Below are 27,480 nucleotides of genomic sequence, written 5' to 3' on the forward strand. Positions count from 1 at the left end.
AATTTCCTTTGGGCCAGTCCCGCTGGATTTTACAATTCACTTACCGTGAGCTGCTCTGTGCACATCAAGCTGTACCAAGGGGTGGAGGCAGCTGCTCTGTAAGTCCTGGTTAATAATTTTTTTTAATCTCTTAACCATTACTTGCACGCCCTTTGCTCCATTATGCTTCTAGCATGGCAAGGGCAAGTAGTACTATGGATGCCCATAGATGTCCTATGGCATGGGATAGCCGTGATACCCTCTCCGCTCCTTCACAGCTCACCCCACTTTCAGACCGGCGCTGGCCCTGTATTCTGGGGCTGGGGTGGAGGGAAGCAGCCTGAACCCTGCTTTGAGCACAGGGGTGTCCCTAAAACCTGCCCTGAGCCCATGTGGGGGTCTGTGTTGCAGAGGGTCTCTCGCGTGTGGGTAAAATTGACTCAAGGGGCCGTCACGCCTTCGGTTAAGTGTGGACTGGCTTCATTTCCCCTGCTCGGCCTTCACGGTCCCTTGTGCTGATGTGATCTGAGGCTCTTCTCCAGCAGTGGATTTTTTGACATGATAGACGGCAGCAGGTCAGAAATATCAGGCGAATCCCTCTGAGTTGATGAGTTACTGACTCGGATAGGCTGTGCCATCTCCTCAGGTGCTTTTTCAGCCTGGCATGTCAATGTGGATGAAAATCCCACGGAGAAACCTCTGGAGAGAAACTCATGTGCCCCTCTAAAGCCTTTCCATTTCAGCACACTGCCAGTGGGTTGGTTGCGTGCTTCTGCTTGTTTTGCTAGTGAAAGAAGGGGGTGGAAAATAGAGCGTGCAGATTTCTTGAGCTATTTTAACATCTGGGTGACTTAAGCCATCTGATCTGCTCTCCTTGAAGGTTCAGAGAGGCTGGAGATGGGTAATGGCTGGCCCCAGCCCCCAGACGGTGGCCAGCTGTGTGTCCACTGGTGCTGCTGGAAGGTGAGCTGTCTGGGTTTATCTGTTATTTCTCCCATAGGCAGCTGTACATGGAAAAAAACCAGACTGGACCATCTCAGGGCCTTCTGCGAATAAACAGAGGCTTATTTTGCTTCGATGAAGAAAGGCTGGATATATGTGCAATGGAGGAAAACACAAGGAAGAGACCCAGGTTGGTTATAATTACCTGCAATAGTGGAGATGGGGAAGGCTAAAGGCAAACAGCTGACAACTGGAAACATAAGATGTAAAACTCCACTAATTGCCAGCACAAGTGCAAACAAATTGGCAAAGCGTGTCTGGTTGGAGTGGGGCTGCAGAAAAGCTGGGGCCTCACCAGTTTATCTTTTTCATGTGTGGCTGCCCACATGCCAAGGAGCCAAACCCATCTCTGGGGAGGGAAGAAAGGAAAGAGGAGGGAGAGGAAGGCTAGTGATGTTTTCCTTCACAGTCCCATGGTGCCCTCGGGGCAAGTGTTAAAGTGTAGTTTGGAGGAAACTGAGAGCTTTACAATGAAATTAATCCTAGTGGGGCATTGCAGGAAGCCAAGTGAGTAAAGGAGGAGCCCGTGTCCTGGCTCTGGCAGGGGCCCCTCATCCTACAGAGGATGCTCCCCATTCCCCACCCTCATACCCTCAGGAGGGGACCAGGTGCTCGCACTTCGGTGACATCCACCAAAACCCAAGTCCTGGCGAAAGCGTTGCCATGGCCGTGCCGTGAGCCAGGCGCACCGATTTTGAGAGCGCTTCTCGTTTGTAAACCGGGGGGCGGGGGGCAGCGCTGCTTGCGGTGCAGCTTCGAGAGGCCAGGTGGAGACAAAGGAAATAAAAAAAAAAAAGAAAAAAACCGTAAAAAGATAAAAGGGGGGGAGGGTAAAGAAAAAGGCGTGAGGGCAGGCTTCGGCGGCGGTGCCGGCAGCAAGGGGCGGGCGGGGAGGTGACACCGCCCGGGGGCCGGGCCGGTGCCACCCCCGGGGGGGCGGAGCGGGGCGGCCGGGCCCGGCTCTGTGGGGAAGGAGCCGGCGGGGCCCTGCGGTGCCCCCGTAAGTGCTGCGGCGGGGGCGCAGGTGTGCGGGGCGGCGGGGGGGGATGCGGGGGGGGATGCGGGGAGGGATGCAGGGGCGGGACGCGACGCTTCCTCTTTCTGGAACCGGAACGCTGCCTGCCGAATCCCCGTTTTCCGGCATTCTCCGCCCCCCCTCCCGCGCGCCCCCGGCCCCCCCCCCGTGCCCCTCCCGCACCCCCCGTGTCCCTCCCGCGCCCCCCCGCCCCGTGCCCCCCGCCCCGTGCCCCCACAGCCGTTCTGCAGCGCCCGCTGCTGCCGCGGCGGTTGGCGCTCGCCTCGCCTGCTGGCGGTGCGTCAGCTTACAAGTCGTTTTCTAAAGCCCGGTGACGTTGTGCGGGTTTATGAGTCATTTTTTTACAAAGCCTTCGCGGTGTCACGTTAGTTTACAAGCCGGTCGGCAAAGCCTGGCGGTGTTGCATTAGTTTACGAGTCATTTTAGGAAGCCCGGTGGTGTTACGCTAGGTTACAGGTTGCTCTGCAAAGCCTGACGGAGTTGTTAGTTCACAAGCTGTTAATCTTTTTCTGGAGCTTTGTATGAGCCGAGGGTTCCTGCTTTTGTAAGGCTAAGGGGACGGGTTAATTATTAATTATGGATGGAAACATGGGTGCTGCTGCGGCAGAGCCTGTCCTCGCCGTGCCTCAGTCCCCTCTCCTATGGCTCTCGGGGGTCCAGCCACCCCCGTGCCGGTTCAGCTCACTCATCCTGTGTTTGCTGGGCGATCGTGGGCCAAAGGAGGGGGAAGCTGTGTGCAGCTGCTTGCGAGCAACAGTTTGCAACACTCGTGATAATATCTTTTTTGGTGGCGGTTTTTTGCAGCGTGCCAGCACGATGCATCCGGCCACTGGCAGCTTTTCCCCAGATGAGGAACCCCTGATTGAAGAGCCCTTGGTGAACAGATACAGCCGCCAAAAGCCAAGCGACCGCTTACATGGGGCCTATGTTATTTTTTTTCTCCTGGGCATCGGGTCCCTCCTGCCCTGGAATTTTTTCATCACAGCAAAGCACTACTGGATGTACAAGCTGCAAAACTGTTCAGAACAGGCAGGCCCAGGTGGGCAGGCAGCATCGGATCTGCGGGTGAGTGCGCTGCTTTTGAGGCAGGAAAAAAAAAGCTGATATCCCTCCTGACTTGTTCCTTTCCCCTCCACTTCCCCGGAAAGTAAATGAATGTCCTCTGGGGTTTTGTTTGTTGCAAACCAGGGGTAGAGGTTTATTTGGGGAGTGCAAATAGTTGCAAGAAAGATGCTTCAAATTAAAAGGTGTAGCACTTTATGGTCTGTCTTTTACCTGTACTTGAAGTGCTAAGGTTTAAGGTGCATTTAAAAAATGTGGCTTAACCTGCCCCATAAGCAAGACTGCCTTTCATAGGGTGATTTCTATGGTGCAAGGTAAAAATCTCTTTGTGGTTTTGGTGGTTTTTTTTGTTTTGACCTTCACGTTTGGTGAGCCCCTGGGCCCCACAGGGTTCTGTGCTTTCCCAGCCAGACTTGGCTGCAACTCTGAGCTTCTGGCCTTGTGGCGAGGCATCAAACACATTTTAAGCACTTTTTCCCTTGCACTGGCTGGTGCAGCACATCATTCAGAGGTGGCAGCCGGGCTTTGCAGGAGCACCAGCCCTGGAGCATGTGGCTTCCGATAGTCTGAAGCCCCTCTGGATGCTTTACTGCTTTTCCTTCAAGATGTGGCAGTTGTGACCGGAGTACCTCCTCACAGCGATAAACATCTGGCTTTTGGCATATGGGACAAGGAGCTTGTCATGGGGCAATTGATGAGCTGGCTTTGGGATGGCAGGCTTCGTGGCCTCTCTTTTTCTGCCCCAAAAAGCCACCTTCTCTTGTTCCTCCTGCCGTGACAGGTTTATTTCTCTGTGCCCCTGACAAAGCAATGGTGTTTCTTTGTGGCTGGAAAAACTGTTGGCATGATGAGGCTGCGTCCTGTCCTCCTCCTCCCATTGCCAAGCTTGTTCAGGTGGTTTGGGCATGTTTTATTTTTATGTAAATACAGAGCCAGGTGTGACACCTGCATTTACTGTATGATTTCTCACACCAGTATGGCATCCACAGCTGTTTTAATTTTAATAGCTGTGTCATGGTTCTAGCCAGCAACTAAGTACCACGCAGCCACTCGCTCACTCCCAGCCTCAGCATGATGGGGAGGAGAATCGGGAAAAAGGTAAAACTTGTGGGTTGAGATAATAATTTAATAATTGAAATGAAAGAAAATATAATAATAATAACAGTGATAATGAAAAGGAGAGAAGAATAACATCTACAAGGCAAAAAAAGAAGATCCTAAGTGATGCACATTACAGTTGCTCGCCACCCACTGACAGATACCCAGGCAGCCCCTGAGCAGCGTTGGCCGCTCCCCACCAACTCCCCCAGTTTATGTACTGGGCATGACGTTCTATGGTTTGGAATATCCCTTTGGTTGGTTCAGGCCAGCTGTCCAGGCTGTGTCCCTTCCCTATTTCCTGTGCCCCTCCAGCCTTCTTTCTTCTCCTGAGAAACTGAAAAGTCCTTCACTTAGCTGTCGCGAAGTATGTTTATACTAAAAACATCAGGTTGGTATCAACATTATTCTCATACTAAATACAAAACACAGCAGCTACTGAGAAGAAAATTAACACTATCCCAGCCAAAACCAGGACAAGTTTTTAAGCTGGCTGTGTTTTTTATGGGGAAGAAGCAGTGTGTCACCAACCAGGATGCTGAAGTACTGATGTGCTAGTGTAAAAAAGCTGTTTGCATAGCCCTGTTCTTGGTTGGATCAGCCATTACTTTGTTGGAAAGATGTTTCTTCTCTTTCTGTATGGCCTGGCAGGATGCTTTCTAATTCCTCCAGTGAAAAGCAACTGGCTTTCCCATGGCAGGCAAGTCTGATCAAAAATAAACCAGTCGGCCCCATTTCTCCCCTGGGATGGCAAGCCACAGGGCTGCAGCAGCTTACCTGCGAATGGAGCTCAACTCTGAAAAGATGTACCTGTAACTGGCAGCCTGCTCTTGGCTCCAGCCTACTTGCTGCTGCTAATTTCATGCCCCATGCTCCAGGTAACGCTCTGGTGCTTTCAGCTGCCGCCATGGGCCTGGATTGCTTTTCCAGCCCGGCAGGAGCCAGCCGCCAAGTCCAGGCTGGAGCAAAATAAAAACTACTTTGCAAAAGCATCTTGGCAGCACTGGCCAATGCTGGTGACTGATTTGCCACTGTGATGCTTTGTTCTTGTTTGGGATTTTTTTAAGGTACCCAAGTGCGCGGTGTGCATCGTGGCAGCATGTTGGAAGATGCTGTAGTTAATACAGGGTCAAACGCCTCCATTATGTGCCTTGGCTCCATGGCTGAGGGATGAGACCTTCCCCCATGAGAGGCAGAGGTGGGAGAAAGGCAGTTCTGGGTGGCAAGGAAGATGTCACGTTTGCTTTGGTGGTGGTGGTGATGATGATGATTATTAATTGTTATTATTATTAGCAGGTAGGAAAGGGGTGACAGTCTTTCAGTGTTTGTGTTTCTCCTCTAAAACCATGTTGTGGTAAGGACCACAGCCCTTGTGAGCATGGCCAGAGATGAGCTGGCAGGTCAAGGAGGGCTCAGCAGAAAGGGAGAGGAGCTAGGTATATCTTGCATAGACGAAAGTTTGCTCTGAAAGCATATCTGTGATGGGTGGGAATATCCATCCATGGAGAACAATTAACATCTGAGCTGGATTAGCACCTAAGGAGCAGGACTGAAGAGGTGAGATGGGTGCGGAGTCTGATATTTTCCATTGGTCTGTGCATGGATTAAATTTGCCACTCCTCATTCTGCTGCTGTATTAAAAATGTGGCGTGAAGGCTTTCCTTTTTCACATAAATGACAGCAATTGAAACCCTTCTACCTGACTTTTCTTTTCTAGCAGGGTTTGGCCATGGGTAAAGCAAGGTAAAATTTCCCAGTGCAGTGCGGGCTCCTTAGTGCCTTAAATACTTTCCCAATTTTCTTCCCACCGCTGTTGTGAGCACATTACTGGGAATGAATGAACATTTCCCCAGGGTGTTTGAAATGCAGCATCTCTGCTGGAGTACATCAAGTACACTTCTGTTTCGTGGAAAGTGTTATAAAGTCCTTTTTCCTCCCCAAACAGAAAAGAAAATTAACTTGGAAGTATATTAAATATCCCCAGGCTGGTTTGGGCGTTTGTTTTAAGTAGGTTGGTAAATAAGTCTTAGTTTTAGCAGCCAGCTTTGCATTTTGCTTTGTCTTTTCTCCTGTAATTTATCATATGGCCATAGTGTTTTGAGCTTTCTGCTTCACTAAGCCGATGCCGTAAGTGCAGGCATTTATGTCTCCATCTATATGGACCCTCTAGGAGTGATTATTAGATTTCCTGTTGCTTACAGTAAAGCTCCTGATATGGAAGAATAAGTGAACGTGCTTGTAAACTGATTAAAAGACTAGGATGCAAAGCTAAAAAAAAAAAAAAAAAGTGATGTGCAGAGAAAATGTGCCAAGTGCCTTCTCGCACTTGGATGTGACATGGCCCCATCTCTGTAGCTAGATAACTGCAGAAAATGAAAGCCCATCATGATGGGGGTGGATATGCAGGTCATAAACTCTTTGCGAGCTTCGTCCTACCTGCTGGCTGAGATTCCCACAGGAAAAACAAGGGATTAAGCACCTTGAGGGGAGAAGATGGAGCAGACGTGCTTTAACAGCATAATACATAAAATGGATTGAAAATGTAAGCATTTGGCTGCAATCTTGGCAAAGAAATCTCTCTCTCTCTGCCATGGTTATTCCTTTCTGTGTGTCCAGCCTGACCTCTGTGTGAGGTGAGCTGGGGAATGTTGACTGATGCTGCAACCACCTTGCTTGGACGATATACAAGCCCCCAGAGTAAATGTGTGTTGAGTCTCGATATAGTTTCTCAATGAGTTTTGTGCATGCAGAGAGGGAGACTGGCAGGGAAAATAGTGTCCCTGTGTCCCCCCTCAGCCTGCTTTTGTTGGAGCACGTTCTCAGGCATGGTGTTGCGGTCACTGCGTGAAAGGGGATGCACAGGTTTGCTAACCATCACAGGCTTTTGAGGCAGTTAACTAATATTAATGCTTTTGTGCCCTGATTTATAAAAAACAGCTCACAGAGCTCAAGTAAGATGAAACATTCAGGGGATTTGTCCAGGATGCTGCAGCTAGCAGGATAGATTCATACCTCCTTATTTCGGGTGCTGCCCCATGAGGCCAGTGCAGCACCAAGGCAGGTATTTCCTTAACCATTTGTGCTTCTGAAGTTTATATGTCCCTGATTTCTTGAAATGTCCCAGGACAGGACAACCCCCCCCACCCCGGGGCCGTTCCCGCTGCCTATTGTCCTGAGCAGTTTTGCAACACATGCTACAATGCAACAAGGTGAACACCTACACCAAATTGGAGAGGAGTGTTGACCTGTTGGAGAACAAGAAGGCTCTGCAGAGGGATCTGGACCCATGGGCCGAGGCCGATTGTATGAGGTTCAGCCAGGCTCAGTGCCGGGCCCTGCCCGTGGGTCACAGCAGCCCCACACAGCCCCACAGGCTGGGGCAGAGCGGCTGGGAAGCTGCCTGGCGGGGAAGGCCCTGGGGGTGCTGGCTGACGGCCGGCTGGGCATGGGCCAGCACTGTGCCCAGGTGGCCAAGGAGGCCAAGAGCATCCTGGGTGGTGTCCGAAACAGCGTGGCCAGCAGGACCAGGGCAGGGACTGTCCCCCTGTACCCGGCACTGGTGAGGCCGCACCTCGAACCCTGTGTTCGGTTTTGGGCCCCTCACTGCAGGAGGGACGTAGGGGTGCTGGAGCGTGTCCAGAGAAGGGCAACGGAGCTGGGGAGGGGGCTGGAGCACAAGTCTGATGAGGAGCAGCTGAGGGACCTGGGGCTGTTTAGCCTGGAGAGGAGGGGGCTCAGGGGGGACCTTGTTGCTCTCTCCAGCTGCCTGACAGGGGCTGTGGGCAGGTGGGGGTCGGTCTCTTCTCCCAGGTAACAAGTGACAGGACAAGAGGAAACAGCCTCAAGTTCTGCCAGGGTGGGGGTTAGTTTGGATATTAGGAAAAATGTCCTCACTGGCAGGGTGGTCAAGCATTGGACCAGGCTGCCCAGGGAGATGCTAGAATCACCATCCCTGGAGGTATTTAAAAGACATGTAGATGATGTGCTCTAGGGACCTGGTTTAGTAACGGACTGGGCAGTGCTGGGTTAATGGTTGGACTCCATGATCTTAAAGGTCTTTTCCAGCCTAAACAGTTCTATGGCTCTATGATCGTAACTCCCCATGCGTGCTGTATCATGCCGTATTTAGGACCTGAAATTCATGTGTTGTTCCCCCCCACCACCACCACCTGTTTTTCTTTGCTTTGTTTTTTTCCTGGCAGGACTTTTTTGAGAGTTATATCTCCATTGCTTCAACTGTGCCCTCGGTGCTGTGCCTGGTGGGCAACTTCTTGCTGGTCAACAAGTAAGTGCTGCTCTATTCCCAGGTCTATTAGCCGCGGCTCTCCCTGGCTTTGCCTGTGTCACTCCTTTCTCCGGCTTCAGCCATGGCCCCCAGCTCAGTCTCCCCCTCCCCTGGGGGGAAGCCATGGGACACATAGGGCATCATGAGCCTCCCTGTGCAGCCAAAATCCCCTTGTCTGTCCTTGCCTGAATTGCAACCGGCTGAGATGAAGCGGAGTGAAGCACCCTGCTCCCTGCCAGCAGCACCTGTGCCTGGAGTTGGCTTGAGTTGTACTACTGTAAATAAATTCCTAGTAAATTCCTTGGTTAATTGCTTGGCAAATGGTCTTTCCTCTTAAAAATGCCATTGTTGTTACCAGGGGACGGGCTGACGAGAGCTGAACTCATCCAGGCAGGAGTAACGCCTTGCTCTAGTCCTACCAGCCACTGAACTGGGTTAGGAAATGGACCATCTGTGCCTTGTTGCAAGCTTGATTTAAATCTAAAATAGCCACATCCCTTCATTTGTACCCTTCCTTATGCCAGATCAAACTCCTGCATGTTTGCGGGCAAAGGGGAACGTGTTTGTGTGCTTGATCTCTAGATCTCAGCTGCCGGCGTGGCTCCCCACCTCTGCCTTGCCCTTCCGTCCCACACCCCAGGCCAGCCCATCCAGTCTCCCCGCTGGGTAATAAGTAACCCCCATGCTCAAACAACTAATTATCTGGTAACGATATGCCTGGTATTGCTTTCACCCAGCCTGCCGTGTTTCCCAGGCAGGCTTTATTGCTGCTGCTGTTCATTGCTCCAGCGATGGGGATAGCTTCAGATTTCTGGGAGAAGTGGGTATTGACAGCTCAGTTGGGCTTATAGGCTTAGTCCTACTGATGGCAAAAGGGGAAACTGCAGAGTTAACATCTAAAGGCGTCTGAGAAAAATAATTACTTTTTATTCCTCATCTCCCGACACCTTTCTTTATTTTCTTTGATCCTTGCAGCAGAGGAGTCGGCGTCCTCTGCATCACACCTTCATGTTATAGTTTTAAACGCGGGAATCTCTCTTTCCCCTTGTGCCCAGGGTGCCTGCCAGCGTCCGGATCCTGTCCTCCCTCTTCATCATGCTGGCTATCTTCCTGGTGATCACGGTGCTAGTGAAGGTAGACACCTCCACCTGGACCACCCATTTTTTTGCCCTCACCATTGGCTGCGTGGTCGTCATCAGCAGCGCCTCAACCATCTTCACCAGCAGCATCTTTGGTCTGAGCAGCTGCTTCCCCATGAAGAACTTGCAGGCACTGATCTCCGGTTGGTGTCCCCCAGCAGCGCTGTCCTGGTGGGATCATGCTCTTGGGTTTTTTGTGGTTGGGTGATTGGTTTTCTTTCTCTCCTGCGTGCATCTGATGTGTTTTCACAATGGGTTTATTTTTAGAAACTTTGTCCTAAAGATAAAGGGAAGTTACTGAAGGAGAAACATGCTCGGTCACATGAGCTGGTGCTTTCATTTCTGTAAATACCTATAAACCGAAGTGCTGAGGGCTCAGCAAAGACAAGGAAAGTGGGTCCTTCACCATCCCTCCCCAGGGGATGAACGTCCTGCAGAGCAGCTCGTTCAACCAGCTTGACCTGGTTATTTGTTCTGTGCAGGGAGAAGGGCATAAGGAGATAAGTCCCTTAGCTCCTCGGTTTGCAGCTGGAGGAATCTTCAGCTTTGCATTGTTCACCTCCATTCTGTTCAGCATTTCCATGCATCTCCATGAGTGACGAGGGGAGCCGTGAGTGATGAGCTGCCTGGAGGTTTGATAACATTATAAATGTGCTGGAGTGGCTGACAAACAAAGAGGGGAAGGGGAAAAAAAATCAAGATGGAGAAATTTTTCCTGGGGCCGAGACAGGAGTGTTTTAATGAGTTTAGCCCACTGGGGGAAATCACTGCATCCCCAAGATGGCATACCTGTTGCTGCTGGCTTGAGTTTCTGTCTGGGGGAGTGCAGAAGAGAGGTGGTTACACATGTGCTGATGGAAAGCCAGGTTTAGGCTTTGGGCAGGGTCTGGACCTTCTCTGCAGGACATGGCTTGTGCAAGCCCAGCATGTTGGGTCTCATTGTGGCCCTTGTGTAGTGCTGCAGCTGTGTTGGAAGGGGATGCAGGATGGGACCTGGGTGGTGATGCCGTCCCACAAACAGCGGTGTTGCAGCAAGGTGTGGAAATGGAGATGAGGTGGTGTCTGCAGTTACACCCTGAGCTGGGTTTGGAGACAAGCGTGTGGGGCAGGGGATGAGCTGCTTCCCCTGGGGTGTTTGTGCATGCCAGAAGCTGTTAATAAGCGGATGCTGCTGTTTCTGAGTTCCCTCTCTGCATCAAAGTCCTGCTTGCTGGAGGTGCTGTGAATTGCTCTCCGCCACCTCAATGTCCCTCATCCGCACCCATCTCAGTCAGGCTGGCTCGCCCCCAGGCGCTGAGCTCCAGCTCTTTGGTTCCCCACACAGGTCAGGCCATGGGTGGCACAATCAGCGCCGTCGCCTCTGTGATAGACCTGGCAGCAGCAACTGATGTTACAGACAGTGCCCTGGCCTACTTCCTCACTGCAGACATCTTCATCGTCATCTGCATCATGGTGTACCTTCTCCTTCCCAAGCTAGAGTACTCCAGGTGTGTGCACCAGCCTGCCACGGGCATCCCACAGGCATGGGTTGCGGGGGATCGCTACTGTTGATGCTGAGTAGAGTTGCTGCGGGGACGCTTGCTATGCTGGTCCCTGCCCTGTCACCCCCCAGCATCCCACCTCATGTGCTCCAGCTCTGACGCTGTACCGCTCAGCCACACTTCCCCATTTGACCAAAACTGCAGACTGAAACTGGGCTTCTGCCCTGGCGTGTGATGAGTTTCTGGCAAAACCTCACCTCTCTGGGGAAGCGGGATGCTGACACCAGGGCTTTTGAAATGTGTGAAGTCAGCAGAAAGCTGTAATCTAGAAACAGCCGGTCAGATGGGTCCCCATAGTGCGTCCATATCTGCAACATCATGCACTAATGTGCATGCGTCATTGGCCTTGTTGGTGCTTGCATCCCCAAAGCCACCTGGCCCCCTAAATGGCTGCATGCAATAGGTCCCCTCTGTGAACCACCAATGGTGTAAAGGGATCCCCACAGTGTGGAAGGGGGTGGGTGGGTCCCTAAGGGTCACCTCTCCATATGAGGCAGGAGCTGGAGGTGCGATGGGGTCGCTGCAACCTCCTTCACTGGGTCCAGCAGACACCCCTGTGTCACCAACTTCTCTCCCGCTCTCTCTCCAAATCTCAGTTTGTGTTTCCCTCCCCACCACAACTTGGCTAATAATCTCCCTCCTTCTCTTTTTCCAGGTATTACATGAACAGCCAGAAGGAGAGCCCGTCTCCGGCCACCATGCCACCCAACAGCTCCACAGAGGACAAGGCAGAGCCAGGAGGCACCACAAATACATCCTTCCTTGCAAAAAGCACTGGCATCCCCCCTCTTCGCCCCATCCTGCAGAAGACTGCCCTCCTTGGCTTCTGCCTCTTCTATGTCTTCTTCATCTCCATCATCATCTTCCCTTCTCTCTCCTCCAACATTGAGTCGGTCAGTAAGTCCTCAGGAAGCCTGTGGAGCACCAAGTACTTTGTGCCACTCACTAGTTTCCTCCTGTACAACTTTGCTGACTGGTGTGGGAGGCAGGTCACTGCCTGGATCCAGGTGCCTGGCCCCAAGAGCAAGCTGCTGCCCGCCCTTGTACTCCTCAGGACCATCTTCCTCCCTCTTTTCATTCTCAGCAACTACCAACCCCGGGCTCACATCCAGGCAGTGGTCTTCAACCGAGATGTCTACCCAGTGGTCTTCACGGCACTGCTGGGGCTGAGTAATGGCTACCTGGGGACATTGGTCATGGTCTATGGCCCCAAGATTGTGCCAAAAGAGCTGGCCGAGGCTGCGGGGGTGTTGATGACGTTTTACCTCATGCTGGGGCTGGCTGTGGGGTCCGCCTGCTCCATTCTCATTGTCCACCTCGTGTAGAGGAGCAGCCAGGGGGGCTGACCTTGGTTTGTGGTACTGCTGTTGGGTATTTAGTGGGTTTTTTTCCCCAAGAAGCCAGGCACACTGCAATTTTGGGGCAGGCCACCTGTCTTGGCAGGAGGAGTTGCATCCACAGGGAAAGTCCTCCTTCTGGGCAGTGGGGTCCCCTGTGCTTGGGAGGTTCCATTGGACCTTTGTCACTCCCTGGCTTGACTGGACCAAATGGACCAAAAAAGCCTCATCCTCCTCAGGGACCTCAGGGGGCACCAGGAGCACAGGGAAACCTGGCCCTCACCCCAGTGCCAGTGGGCAAGGGTGGTGGCTTGTTGGTGCCACCATGCTGCTTTTAAACTGAAACCAGGGTTTTTGACAGCACCTTGGGTTTTTCTGCCTCATTGTTAGGAGTTTAGCCCTGCAGTGTTTTTGGTGGTCTCACGGGGATTCCCCTTTATCAAGCTGCCATGATGGTGTTGAGCTAAAGGGGGTTCGAGCCCTTGAGCACCTTCAAGCAAGCTTCAGGAGCAGGTAGCAGCTGCGCCTGTGAGCAGGGCGACATTTCAGGGAAACTTCATACATTAATGCCACAAAAAAGCACATATAAGGGAAACCTCTCCATTTTGACTAATGCTTGCTTTAATTTTTCCAGATTAGATTGAATTGAGGGATCATCCACCTCCCAGCACGGTGCTACTAGTGCTGGAGCTGCATGTTGTGGCCAGCCAGGGGCCATTTCTCCTGCTGTGACTGCAGCGTGATGGTTGTGGACACCAATTTACCTGTCTGCAGCTGAGCCCCAAGGAATGAAAAATGCTAAGTGGTCCTAGCTCAAGATTTTTAAGGCGCCTTTAGTCTGCGTTGAGAAAGGTCTGTAAAAGCCAGGGAGAAGTATTAGAGAGGCTCTGATATGATGCTAATAGCAGAAAGCTGATTAATTTTTGTAGACAGGTGGCATATGGTCTCCAGATGTTTTCAGAGGGGGTGAGCTACTGTGATACCCAAGTGTGGTCCACCCAAAGAGGACTGGCTTTTAAAGTCACTTAAACTTCCATATGCAAATGCAGCTTGAACTAAATACAATTATGGTACTCATTTTCTCAAATTGGGTGGATTTGTCATCTAGGAGAGGTGAACTGGTAAGGATGTAACAGCATAACTTGGCATTGCAGCTGGTGCCTTAGGGATGCTATCTATGGAAAATAGTTCCTTCAAAACGGGGTTATTAGCAGATGGTGTATTAGTGGGATGCTCTCTCAGCATCACCTGCTTGATCAAGTAGCAGTGAAGCTGCTGGTCTGGGTTGCCAGGCTGTCTCCGTCTCGTGCTGGATGTGGTGGTTAGCGAGAGGGGCTGGTGCCTTTCCACCTGCAGCTGCCCTGGCTTTGCTGGGAGAACAGCAGGACCAAGGGTGGTTATTGCCATGAGGTGACATGTAGGCTTGGTGGGTGTTGGTTTTTTATATAAATCATTTCCAGTGTTGAGTTCAGGCTCGTTGGCGATACACACAGTTTTGCTTTGCGGCTGATTTTTATTTAAATGTAAATTCCAGACATGAGTGGAAAATGTACAGGGCATACGGTAGCGAGGAGCAGCTTTACAGCACATGACTTTCCATGTGCGGGCTCTAAACCCTGTTGCTTTGGTAGTTTTGCAGCTTTTCAGCCCCTGGCGCTTGGCCAGCAGCCAGGACCCAGGTGAAGGTCCACCTCAGCCTGAAGGGCAGGGGTAGTGATGCCGGCCAGCCGGCTGGGTGCTGCTCATGGGGGTAAGCGCTGCTCGCGTGTCCGTGGGTGCTGGAGCATTGCTTGGAGTAATGTAGTTGGTCGTGGCAGAAAAGCCCAAGCCAACCTCTTGCTGGCAACTGAAACGTCCCTTTGTGGCCTTCAGTGCTTCCCACTTGAGACCCTGCCACACGACCTGCTCTCCTCAGCTCATACGTTGTCCTCTGGGCTCAGGATACATGAGATTCTGCTTGTTTGCTGACTGTGTTGCACCTCTGCTGATCCTCTCCCTCATGTTACAGATGAAATACCTCTTGAGATAGAACTTAATTATCCAGTAGCATTACTAATAAAGACGATTCTAGGTACTGTGCAACTGCTGGTGTATGGAGTGATTTCTCTTGGAGATACACTGATGCATGCCATTTTAGCTTGCATTTTTCCTTCTCGTCATCCTTCTCTCCCAGCTTGGACTGTAAACTCGGAGAAATCACTGACAAGGGCTGGGTGAAGGAGCCCTGAAAGAATTGCTTTGAGAGTCCAGTTATTCTAATTTAATATCTCTAAATGACCTACAGGTAGGTGCGGGGAGCATACTTCCTGCATCTGCAGGGTAAGCAAGGAAAAAGGGAATTTATCCTTTGTCTTTGATGTTATTCAGCTAAGGAAAGTTAGAGAATTGAGGGGAAAAATCAATACAGGTTCAAATTGGGCAAGAATCAGGTCTGGTATAAAGCAGGGAGTGCTGGTGGAGCGCTGTGGTACAGGGATGGATGCTGACAGGCAGCCTGAGCCATGAGCATGTGGGGGAATCCCCCTGCAAAAGGGGATGGGTAATTTATAGGGTACAGCATATAACAGCAGGGAGGTAATTACTGCTGTATAGTGCCGGGGCAGTCACATCTGATGCTCTGTGTAGGCCATATAAAAGAGCTCAAGATAAGAAAATACAGAATGATGAGGGAAACTGTGGTTGGGAGGCAGAATGAAGGATGCTGTATGTCAGATGCATTGGTTGGAATGCAACAAGTTTATTTCTTCATGGTTTTAAATCATATGTCTTTGATAAGGAATGCAGCCATTGGCCCTGGTTTCCAGGTCAGGAATGATGTGGGCTCCCTGCTCTATACCAGCATCAAGGCAGAATAGCCAGGAGAAATGCTGTGAGCGTCCAAATCTACTTTATGGTGTTTAACTAGGCAATTACACTTACTTTCCTCTAGGTCTCAGAGAGCTTTACAAGAGGGACTTGCTCCCCAGGTCATTGTTTGGACCTGGAACACGAGGTGCAGAGGAAAACCTTAGGTACGGGCAGGGCTGGGAGTTGAGCTGAGTCCATTGGATTTCCTCACCTGTGCAAAACGGCATTGCCAGATTTTATCTCTTTTAATTAACACCATCCCCTCAGCTGCTTAAGAGAGACTAGCAGGGCTGTAAATGTTTCCACCATCTTTCACTGAGGAAAGTGGGTTGTGATGTGGCCAGTGGGGGGAAGGACCTTGTGCCCTCTGCAGGGCTTGGCCTCATCTCACCGGTGGACATAAAATGAGCCATGCAGGTGCTTGCAAAATTCATGAGGGTGGGCCCGTGAAGTGAAACTAATTCAAAGATAGGCATGAATCCCTGCACGGCACCATCTGGCAGAGCCACCGTTTGCGCAGCACTCCAGGCCAGCATTGCTGGCGAAATGAGCCGGAGGATGGAGAGCCCCTGCGCTCCCCCGGCTCTGTGGAGGGCTGGCAGCCTGGTCTGGTCAGGATGCTGTGCCTGCCCCATGCTGGCTTCTCCAATGGTCTTCCGTGTTAAATCCAACTAGCTGAGGGGAGATGAAAGCTGTGAAACTGGCAAAGCAACACCAGTAAGACAGGAGGGTACGGGGAGCGGGAGGGCTTTGGATGAAAGGGCAGAAAGTGGTGGAGATACATCTGTTGCAGCTTCTGCTCAAAGGAGACTAACTGAGCCTATGCCTGTTTTGTTTGTCCTCTCAGCTCAGTCGTGCCAGCTACTCCTTGCTTCAGAGCTGGAGCATCGAAGTGTAGGTATTCAGGGCTTTAAAGCGCCTTTAAGATGTGGTCTAGGAGGAAAGGAAACTTCTGTTATGGAGTGATACTCCTCTCCCATCAGCTGCAAGTGACTTTCTCTCTCTCCAATCTTCAAAGCCTTGTTGTGGTGAACAGATGAGTGGACATTGGCCTTAAACATTGCTTGGTACAAAAAGACACCGGCTTTGCTGACTGAGGCGCGTGGCAGGTGTCACGGTCACAAGAAAGGGGACACCGGTTTCTGGCCCTGCAGAGGCAGGACTGAGAAGGTATTTTTTCCACCCTTTCATCCTGTGGTTTTGGTGCCTGTCAACAACTAACTGCACATGTGCAGGGTCCTAAGTTGTTGACCTTGGGGAGGGTCTCATCTGATGTGACCCCAAAATGGTCCCCGTGTGACCACCCGGGGATACACTGAGCCCGCGCAGAACCAGACCGCACCTACCCTCGCACAGCATCGCACCCACCATACGTATGCATGAAGTTTCTTGGAACCCAGCAGAGCTTTTGAGACTTGGGCTGTATAAAAATGGTGCCACCGGAAGCTCAGGTGGGACCACCACCACCACCAAGACACCCAGAGTGAAGAGGACCAACAGGATGCCACTGGATCCATGCGTGGTGATATTTCTTCCCTTTCTCTCTCTCTTCTCTCTTTCTTCTTAGAAACGTGTGGCATGGGACTTGCTTATCCAGTAAAGTTACCCAGTTAAGTAACTGCCATTGAGTTATTGTATCTACCCACATGCCTTGTATTGTGCACCAATACATCATAAAACTAGTTGGCTGGTGTCATTTCATCTTAATTCAGCCCAAGAGGATCACGAACTTGGTTGTTAGTCCCAAGGGGAGGGAGCTTGTCCTGAATGGCTCCTTTCAGGTTGTGACACTTATCTAGTCCGTTCCCACTTGGTAGAGTGCCTCACAGGGTAGAAATGCTGCCACCTCTCCATCAGTGATACCAACCTTTGCATTATAGGGGTTTTGGTGCAGCACTATTACCCTTTGGTAAGTGGAAGCATATTTGAAACAACCATGTTATCCTTCAGTATCACCTTGGTCATGACCAAAGAGTGGCTCTGCTGCCTCTTGGCTGCTCCATTGTATGTGTTTTGGGGCAGGATTCATCCTTTCAGTGTTTTACTGGGATGCACTGCAGGTCAAAAGCCCAGACAGCTGAAGTGGAAGTGCCTTTGGTGGTTCAACTGTGGGAACAGGGGCTGCTAGGGTGGTGGTACACAGTGCCCAGCAGGGTGTTCACCCAGCAGCACATAGCATCCCTGTGCATCTGCATCCATGCCTGTCCCCAGCACCCCAGCAAAGCTCCTAATGAGCTCTGGCAGTCCCCATGGCCAGCCAGGGGCCGACATGCATGACCTCGTTCTTAATTACCACCCTGTGGCAGCTTCATTTGTATGGGCAGCAGGGTTCGCAGACAGCGCCCTGTCTGCACAGCCACTCGGGCAGCATGCGGAGAGCCATCACCCCACCACAGACGAGGTGATGCTCTCAAAACCTGCCCCTCCAAAATGCTGCTTCCTCCCCCTCCACAGCCACGGAAAAGGCATTTTCAAGGTATTTGAGCTCTTGCCCCTTTTTCCCCTTTGCACATGCTTGCATGCACGAGGTTGAAGGTTGCCAACCTCTGCAGTGAGCATCCTCTTGAAAAGGGGTGAGTGAGCCAAGGGCTCAAAATGCCATGGTTGTCTTCCTTGGTGGGGCTCGGGGAGGGCCACGGCCTGGAGCAGTTGAGCCGAGCTGATCTTGCCCCTCCACAAGCGCCCCAGAAAAAAACCTTCAGCTTTGAAACCTTGCCAGCCAGCTGCAGGCTTGCCCGGCTGCTGTTCTCCTTTTACATGTTTTATAGAGTAATTTGTACTATATTTACACAACGGTGATAAACAGTTTTTAAAATGGAAGCGAAGAAAACGCTGTTGAATGAATTGTTACAAAAAAGCCCTGTTTGCCATTCCAGCAGGGGGAAAAAAAGGGATAAAAATCACCATCCCAGGGACACGCTGTTCATCAGATCTGGGTATTTTTTCCCTTGATTTGTGTGCCTAATGTGAGAAGAAGAAGTCGCAGATGCATGCTGAATTCTGCAGGGAACATATGCATGCATTTAAATCATTTACAGCATTTACTGGTGCAATTGTAAAGCACATTATTTTTCTGCATTTGTAATTAGGCTCTGAACAGATGGTGAAGGACTGTAGCTTCTGATTAGACAGGCTTGTGCTCTGTTGGACGGCACTGTGAGAACAAACTGAGCTGAGAAAGTTTTCCTCCTAATTTATCATGCCATGGTGGGGTGGTAGAGTATCTGGGGCTGGCTGAGCACGAATTTCAGTGTGCCTGTGGCAGGCTGGGCAAAGCTGAGCGAGCCAACAGGTCTTCTCCCTCTTCCATCTCTGCTTGCTGATGGATGGGGTACACACCTCCACCCCCACCAGCTCAGCTTCAATTCCAGATTTTGTAACCTGTCTCGCTCTGCGCTGCACAGCTTCAGGTACCCAACAGCGCAGGATGGAGCATCTGCTTTGACAAATGCTTTTAATATGAAGCAGAAGGCTTGGGTTTGAGAAGAGGTTTTAAAGTGAGAGCAAGCTCCAGGCTTGTGGCTGCGTACGAGGAGCAAGCACATGTGCCTGGTGTTAGCTCTGTTCTTTGGCATCACCTTTTTTCTGCCACCCTAGTGTGTCCTTGGCTTGATGAGGTGGGTACAGCTCTCCTGCACCTCTACTGGGGGCAATCTTGGGAGCTTCAACAGCAACATGTGGTTGCCCCATTGGATCTTTAGCTCTAAGACCTGACTCCCATTTTAAATGTATCACCTCGGAGACCTGCTAGCCTCATTTTTGACCTAAACCAGCAGCAACAGCTCTTCACAGCCAAAGTGCAAGTAACTCCATGCTGAGCCTGCGCTCCCTTGTGTGCACCCTCACTTCAGCTGGTCGGGAGTCACCCCTCACTATTCCGTAGTCACACAGAGGAGAATTTATTAGGTATTATTTGTACTTCCTACAGGTACTTATTTTCCCGGCTTATCTCTTTAAATTACAGGCGTGTGAACCCAGCCAAAACGCATTAAACAAGAGGCAACTGGAAGAGCAGAGCAACACAGAAAAGGAGCACGGCGTGGGCCTGAGCAGCTCAGGTAGACCCATGGGGCTGGCAGCTGGGTCACTGGGCGAGCAGCATAGGTGCCCCCCCCCCCCAGGTTTCCTCTGAGGAAACCTCTGTGTGACCAAATTTACTTTGTGTCCCCTTTGCTTGTTCCCTCCCAGCTGTGCAAATGGCAATCAGCTCCCCTTGTGTTTTTATCTTGGTGTTTCCCTGGGTTCACCATCAGGGTCACACACAGCGGTTGCCCAAGAGCTGGCCAAGAGGGAGGTCATCTTCTCCTTGGCACAGCGATCTGGGCAGCCCCTGACACCAGACAGGGGAATGGTGGCATGTGGGAGCAGGGCACCCTGGCCTGGGCAGGGGCGATGCTGGAGCTGCCGTGTGGGTGCTGTGCCTGCAGATGGCACCTTCTACTCTGCTGAGGAGGAAAGAGAAAAACACCGGAAAAAGCCTGTCTGCTAAGGTAGGGCTGGCTGAAAGCTAGGAGATGCTTTTGGTTCGTGGCACGAAGGGACACGGGGTAGTCAACCCCTGGGGAGTAAAGGACCCGGCTCCCAAAGCTGCCCCCCTCTCACTGTAACTGCTTTTGCTCAAGATTGCCTGTCACAATCATCACCAAACCATCGCTACTCTGTGAATTTACTAATGTTCCCTGTCAGTAGGAAACACCTAGGGCTGTTTCAAAAGCCAGTGAAAAGCACCTTCAGCCACTCAGAGAGTTGTTACGAAGGGGTGGTCTTACTGTCACTAACCGCTTCTGGAATATAGCAACCCTAGCCAGGGGTCACCGGGCTCTCCGTGACCTTAGCAGAGGACATGTCCTGCCTGCTTCCATCTTGGGCTACGAAGGGAGCCAATGCATTTTGCAAACAAGTTGCTTTGGTGTCTGCAAAGGGCTAAGCTTCAGGGCTTCAGCAAGGTCCATTTGGGGTGGCCCTGCAAGGCTTTTTGGAGCTCACACCTCGGTCCTTCTGGCTGCAGCTCTGGCTATCTAGTCCCCATTGCCCTAGCCCAGCTGGGGATGCTTGGTCCAGGGGTGGCTCAGCTGCTGTCAACATGAGCTGGCAGATCCCTGATCAAGCGTGCCGCATGAATTGGGTGTATGCTTCAAATGTGTGCCCAGCTCCTGCCCTTCCCACCATCTTTAAACATATTTGCTTTACCCTCTGTATGGACTATCACCCTACAATAATGCAATTTGAAATGTGGTACTTCTGTATTTCTAAAGCAAAAAAAGAAACCAGCTGCTTTTCAGCGCTTTTCTTCTACAGAGAGAAAAACCCACAAGCAATCCCTGAACTTTGCTCAGATTCCACTCCAGCCTCCTTCACTCATAAATTCCTAAACAAACAGCATGATCCTAATATTGGCCTTAAAATTCTGTGTGAAATGGACCTGGAAATTAATTTCACACCGGAAGAAACGGCTCACCGTCAGCCACAGCACAGGTGGTCAAAAAGAAAACCCCACGACTGCTGTACAAATTAATTCTGCAACTCGGGTGAGAGGGTAGCACAGTGGGGAGCTGCCTCCCTTGTGCTGCTGTCCCAACGCACACTGCCATGTGGGGTGCTGGAAAGCCATGGGTGGTGGAGGATACCTCCATCCCCAAGGAGCTTGTAGTCTGGGGAGGCAAAATCACCATGTCCCCCAAGAAGTGAGAAGCAAGGGGCTTGGGCTGCTTTTTCCTGAGCAAAAAGCCCTCCTGCACTTTTGCACAGGTTTTATTTACCGAAAGAGGATGGTAGTTTGGGGAAGTACGTCAAAGGATGCTTGTGGGAGACTCCTGGGGAAAAGGAGGTGTGAAGAAATGACTGACGGTACAATATTGCACATGCTGGCTGTCAGGCAGCTGATGTCTGTGCAGACCCTGGGGTCCACAGCAGTATGTGGTCTGTGGCAAGCAGAGATAATTCAGTACTTAGCTGGGCAGAATTTTGCACGTGCCTGCATTTTACCTGCTTTCCACGTGATATTTTGTCTGTTTAAAGATTTAGAGATGAACAGCCATCCCACCTGTTGCAGCAGAAAGGCCAGGGAAGGCAGAGAGAGGAGTGATACACTATAGGGATAGCTGGATGGAGAAATGTTCTGTGGTTAGATAGAAAATGAGAGGAGGAGAAGCCCTGCAGTATAATTTCAAGGTTGAACAAGTGGTGCCAAGAGGCTGGGAAGGCTCTGCCTAGCTGCTCCACTTGCACAGGCAGGGTGGAGAGGGGAGGTCACAAGATCTGGCAAAAAAAAAAAAAAAAAAAGTTTCTCAGTAACGAGCCCATGGAGAAAGGCTGGGATAGCAGGAGGGACAGCCCTCCAGCTAACCACTGTGCTCTCTGCCTTGTAGGGTTGGCACTAATTGTGGTGGTCAACGGCAACTAGGAGCATCCCTCTGCTCACAATGCATCGCTTCATTTTATTCTCTTTTTTTCCCCAGCTATGAGCTTGTTAAAAGGCAATTGTGACGGTGCATCCCCCACGGGCTGCGTCTCAGAGCAATGTTGCTTTCCTTCAACAGGAGCTTGGGAATGTCAACCCAGTAAGTTGGTTTGAGGTCCTGCCGGCACACAGCTATTGCTTTTGCTGCCTGATTTAAACTAAGATTGACAGGGAGATACAGGTCACAAGATACTGAATTCCCGTGGGTTTTGTAAACCTAGGCAGTGAAATCCCAGTAGTCCTCGCCCCTCTGATGGAAAAGGCTGCAGTCTGGGCTCAAATGGGAATTGGACCAGGAGTCCAAGCCAGACCTATGGCCAGGAGGAACTTGGCTTCGTTAGAGCTGACATGTAAAAGAGGTGACAGGTCTTCAAACTGGTCAGGATGCAAGCTGAGAGCCAGCTGCCCAGATCGCACGCTGAAAGCTGTGGTGTGAAGCCAAGGCACAGGAACTGGGCAACGATTAAGCAGAGGAGAGGTGTGCTTCTATTTAAGTAGGAACACTGACCCAAATTTATCATGAGAGTCATTAAGCAAGACATCACTTGTGCAAAGTCAGAGTGGCCACAGACAACATCCAGGCCTGAAACAGGTCTTCAAGTTGCTTAATATATGGGTTTGCTTTGGTTGTGTCCCCCCACCCCACTTTTTGTTGTTTCTTCCTGTAATTAGTTCCCTGACTTTATGGACGTGGATGGGATCGGCATGGTGCAGGTATCCTGGCTGTGTATGCCCTACCCCGGGCTGATGAAGAGAACAAGGGAGGGAAGAAAAGCCCAGGAGAGATAAACCACGTGGGCTGGCTGGTGGTGGGCTCAGCACAGCAGGATGCTTGGAGCCCCGCACTTTTTACACTCCATGTGACCTGCAACTTTAGGACAAGTTAAGGTACTGTGGGCAAATCCTTAGCAAACCCAATACAACCCAGGTGTGATGTGAGTAAATTATTTGCCAGCACCTCAGTTAACTGGAGACAGCTCATCGCACTCAGCTGTTAGTCAGGGACTTTTGTTTTTAACCCAAAGCAGCTGCAGGTGTGCCACAGCTGGCTCTGGTGTGCAATATGGGGCTTAGCACCCCCCTGCCCTGCAGCTTAACCTGATTTGGGGGAGGCCCAGCAAAGGGAAGGGGGGATCCTCATCCTGGGGGCTCTCCACAGGTGAGGGGCCACTGCAGAGCCCCCATCCCCAGGGTCAGGGTGAGGGCAGCAGTACCAGACCTCTGTCCAATTCAAATCAATTAGCCCAGGAGCTGTGGTAATTGCATAATTAGTAGAAGCTGCTCAAAAGAGGCAAGGGTTTAATTATCCCCTCCTGCTCCTGCGGAGGCACTTGCCCACTGCTGCTCTAGGAGGAGGGATGTGAAGGTGAGTGGATGGGAAGGTTCCCGGCATCTCCAGGCAGGGCTCCAAGAGGGGCTTTAGCAGTACAAACTGCACTTGTTTAGCATTTTAATTAAAGCTGCTTGTGATGGGGCCTGGTGGGAAGGAGGTAAAGCTCCTTCAGGGCACAAGTGATGGGAGGCTTGTGTACGTGTGTGCAAGCGGGGCAGGATCCGAAGTCCTGGCCCCTCCTGGGGTTGAGGCAAGTGGGGATGGGTGGTGTTGCAGGCTTCTTTCTATGGTTTTGTTGCTTCCAAGAACACAAGAAATGGGGTGAAGCGGTGGGATTTGGCTGCCTTCCTTAAAGTTGCGTGTGGCTCGAGCTGTAGGCAGGGATTTACCCTGCGACCTCCTCTTGGGTTTAGGAAAGCTGGGAGGGCCTGGAGGAGTGTGAGGGGTTAGGTGGAGATGTGCAGGGGTGGCATGGCAAATGCAATGCCGTGTCTGTAGAAACGGAGGTTCTGAGCACTCAAGGGAGAGGAGCTTGGGAAGAAATACTACTGAGCGGCTCTCCTGGCATGCCTGCGAGCATGGTGCTGAGGCCGGCGTGCTGCCCGTATCGCTTTCCTACTCATGTATGATTTATGCGCTCCCTGGGCCTGCCAGCTGCTTTTGTACCGAGGTCAGAAAAAATAGCAATAATGACCGAAAAAACAATATTAAACCCAAAGAGGCTGAGCTTAAACTTCATGTGGCCAGCGCCTGCCTCGGGCTGAAGTTGCGTTTGAAGAGGCAACCGCTGTCTCGGGGTGCACCCTGCCAGCCCGGGGGTGCGCCGGGGGTCTGGGGGTGGCGTGTGTGGGTGGGTGCAGCCGGCGCTGAAATACCCGTTACCTGGGCAAGGGGCGCTGCGCCGCCCGCGTCAGCCGCCGCTCGGGCTCCTTCCCCACCCCTTCCTCCTCCTCCTCCTCCCCCCGTGGCGGCTCACTCGGCTGGCAGGGCGGCGGGGCTGGCAGCCGAGGAGGGGTGGGGGGGGGGTCATGGGGGACCGCCGCTGACACTCGGCACCGAGACCGCCGCCGCAGGTAATGCCCCGCGAGTTTGCCTTATTCCGCGTTCATTTATTTAGGGGGGTGCGCGGAGGATGCGCGGGGCCGCTGGCACCCCGCACGCCCCCTCCCCTGGGGCCAGTTCGCGCGCCGTCCTCCTCCCTAAACCCCCTGTATTTGCTTCCACCGAGGGGACAACTTCTTTCGGGTGAGCGCTGCCGTCGTTATAATTTTTTTTTTTTTTTTTGGGGGGGGGGGGTCGTTCAGAGCGGCAGGAGGCGGGAAGCACAGCCTTTCCCCCGCTCTAGAAAAGCAAAAAAAGAAAAAGTGTGTTGGTGCCTGCCGCCTTGCCCCCGAAAGAGCAAGCGCTGCTGTGTGCCCCCCCCCCCCCCCCCCCCCCCCATCCTCGGTTGTAATTTGGAGTTTGGATGGGAGGAGGCGGGGTGCGGAGCTGCAAAGTTTCTCTGGCGAGCGGGGCTGCGGCTGTCCCGCACCGGGGGCGCGCACCGGCCGGGCTGCCGGCAGCGGGGTGCTGGGCTCTTCTGGAGCCCCCTCAAAAACCTATTAAACGGGCAGACAGCTTTGCAAAACGACAGATTTGCCCTGAGTGGTTTCTTTTTATTTCTTAAGAAAACACTTTATTTGAGATTTATTTTTTTCTTTTTTTTTATCCTGCCTCTCTGCTTGCTCCTCTTTTCCTTAATCTCTGACAAAACCGGCAATCCTCTTTTCTTGAAATAACTGTTTTGCTAACCACCTCAATACCGACCCCTGTGTGCATCCAACTTAGCTTTGGCCTGACATCTTTCGCTTCAAACTGTTTGGAGTCGTTGCCGGAGCCTTTATTTACAGAAAATGCCCAAACTTCAAGAGTCTGGTCCCTGTTAAAACCGGGCAGCTAAATGACATTACCCATGCTTTTAACTTGCAGAGTTTGGGGTTCGTTAGGGGCGTTTTGGCTCCAAGTTCTTTGTGGCAGGGGTAGCTTTTCCTTTAGTGGTGTCTTCCAGTTTGATCTACCTGCCACCAGCCCCTTTGTTCTGGTCCATGATTTTTGGATGCTGTGTGAGGATAAATAATAGCCTGTACCCATCTGCAATTAGAAATATGGGTGTGGGTGTTCATTACAGGCATTTAATTGGGAAAATATAAAATCTGTGATGTTGGTAGTAAAGATCTGTTAAAAAAAAAATTAAAGGCTGCTGACAGAAAAGGCAACAGTTCTTTACTTTTCCCTCTCTCTTTTTTTTTTAAAAAAAAGAGCTGGGGTGGCTTATTTGGCCAAATGAAAGGATGCAGCAGGCAGGATTATGTGCTGCTTGTCCACGGGTGAATAGTGGGGCTGGCTGGGGCAGAGGTGCAGCCCGGGATTTTCCCATGGGTGCCCTATGTGGGAAGGGCAAATTCAAAACCAATCTAATGTTGGTGATGTCCAGGGGTGCTGCCAGCACCCTCTTGCCAACTGCTGTAATTTCCCTAAGCTGCCTTTCTTATTGACTGTTATTTTCTGGGGGAGGTGATGCTGGAATGGGAAGTTTTCTGTGCTGGTGCATGTTTTTTGTTGTTTGGCTTTTTTCCCCTGTGTTGGGGGGGAAAAGCCCTGTGGGTGGCAGATCCCTTGGGCATGATGGATGTTGAGGGGGTCAGGAAGGCTGGCAGAGCTGCTGCTTCCTGGTGTCTGAATGTGGTGGGGCTGCATGCAACAAGCCCGGCTCTTTCCTGGGGTCTCCTTGGGACAGGACGCCTTGTGTGTGTGGCTTTGGTGTGTGATAGCGCTATGGGATAGAGCTGGTGCGTGAATCTTTAAAATATTTTTTTTGGTGGAGGAGAGTGAAGTATTCCTATGGGAAATTCACATTTGTCAAAATGCAGGTGAGTGTTTTGAGGGAGGGAGTTTTACCATTGCCTCTCTTTCTCCTCTGCCCTGGGGAAGGATGAGAGGAAATCCCTTTGCAATTCCATTTTCCTCCTCCGTCCCTCTCCCTCCCTCTCCCAGTACAAAGCTCTCTTGTTTCAGAAGGCAAACTGTAGGTTTTGTAGTGCCAAGTCAAGATCGTGTCGTGAAAATACAATGTTTTGTTTTAAGACCAAGTTGTAAAACACTCCCTTTATGGGAAACTGTAAAAATTGATGTTCTCCTTCTTTTCTTTTCTTTTTCTTTTCTTTTTTTTCTTGGGTAATAAGTGGGAGAAATGATGTTTGCAAGAGGTGGGAGCTGTGCAGCTTGGCTGTTTGCTGTATCTGGGCCTGGGAAAGATACTCGGCCCACAGGCAAAGAGGCTATGTGTCCCTCCCAGGGGCAGACATGAATACGGCAGGAAGGTAGCACCAGACATGGTTTCTGCTGCCCAGCTGCAATGATCTCCAGAATAATGTCCATGATATGGTAGCTTCCCTGCTGACCTGATGGAGGTATGCAAAGAAAAAGGGCACTGCAATCCTCTTTGGAGCACACCTCAGGAGCAGCTGGGGTGGTGAGGGCATTGTAAAAAGGATTTAATTTATAAAGTTTCTTAGATGTTCTGTGCAGATGGTCTTGAGCACAGATTATTTTTAAATTTAAGAAGCTTTAGGATATGGAGTTGGCTTGATGAGGGGTTGGCCTGTGGCCTCTCATTAGGTTGTAAAATGTCCCAGCTGCTTGCAGCTGGGCTATTGCAGCCTGACTAATTTAGCTGGAGGTTTGCTTTGTGAGCATAAATAGTTCAAAGTGCATCCCAAAACTTCTGTGTTGTTTCCCACTACGGTGTCCTGCTTCCTCCAGTAAGACTTTTAATGATGTTACAGGAGGGTGATGGTTAGTTTGGAGCTTTCGTGGCCCTAGACCTACAAATGTGAAAACTCATGACTTCATGCTTGTATTGCTATCAGAACCCAGGTTCTGCAGCTGAAATGGGGAATCCCAGTGGCCAAGGCTTACCCAAATCTTGCAGATGTCCTGGATCTTGCCTGTGGTTCACTAATGACCAGGACGCTATAGCAGGCACTGCAGTAGCATTTGTGCACAGGCTGTGCCATGCAGCATGCTGAGCTTGAAGCTTTGGTCAACGTGGGCAGGAAATCTTTGGTCATGGAGCCTGACGGCTTTCACTCCCTGAAAATGTTAGTACGTGGCTATGGTAGGTGCTTGCTAATTATGGTGTGCTCCATAAGTGATCAGAGGGGTCATCCTGGATGCACATCTTCTCTTTTTCTGCTAGATAGCCTTGCAGAAGCATCTGCTTGAACCCATGCCCCAGGGCCAAGGACCTTGCTGGATGTATCTTGCAGTGGAAACTTTGATCTGGCCATGGGAGGGCCATAATGTCCCCTCTCCAGCCTCTG

General features: G+C 51.3%; 1 protein-coding gene across 2 annotated transcripts; it reads left to right on the top strand.

Annotated features, from left to right (window-relative positions):
- The first annotated feature begins 1,921 nt into the window (after positions 1-1,921).
- Positions 1,922-14,561, top strand: SLC29A3 (solute carrier family 29 member 3). 2 transcript variants are annotated; one of them, XM_040606913.1, is made up of 6 exons: positions 1,922-1,981; positions 2,822-3,082; positions 8,380-8,462; positions 9,518-9,744; positions 10,926-11,088; positions 11,798-14,561. In XM_040606913.1, exons 2-6 carry the CDS (start codon positions 2,834-2,836, stop codon positions 12,465-12,467), a joined length of 1,392 nt encoding a protein of 463 aa, XP_040462847.1. In that variant the 5' UTR covers positions 1,922-1,981; positions 2,822-2,833; the 3' UTR covers positions 12,468-14,561. The 2 variants fall into 2 exon arrangements, with proteins under 2 accessions (XP_040462847.1, XP_040462846.1); XM_040606912.1 differs by having other exon boundaries at positions 1,928-2,005.
- Positions 14,562-27,480: the final 12,919 nt, after the last annotated feature.

This window comes from Falco naumanni, chromosome 9 (genome assembly GCF_017639655.2).
Source record: "Falco naumanni isolate bFalNau1 chromosome 9, bFalNau1.pat, whole genome shotgun sequence".
Classification (NCBI taxonomy): Eukaryota; Metazoa; Chordata; class Aves; order Falconiformes; family Falconidae; genus Falco; species Falco naumanni.

Bases quoted from the DNA above. Each gene is read 5' to 3' on its own strand.
- SLC29A3 (XM_040606913.1), top strand. From the start codon at position 2,834: ATGCATCCGGCCACTGGCAGCTTTTCCCCAGATGAGGAACCCCTGATT. The intron at 9,745-10,925 runs GTTGGTGTCCCC...TTCCCCACACAG, and splicing joins CTTGCAGGCACTGATCTCCG to GTCAGGCCATGGGTGGCACA. The intron at 11,089-11,797 runs GTGTGTGCACCA...CTCTTTTTCCAG, and splicing joins CCCAAGCTAGAGTACTCCAG to GTATTACATGAACAGCCAGA.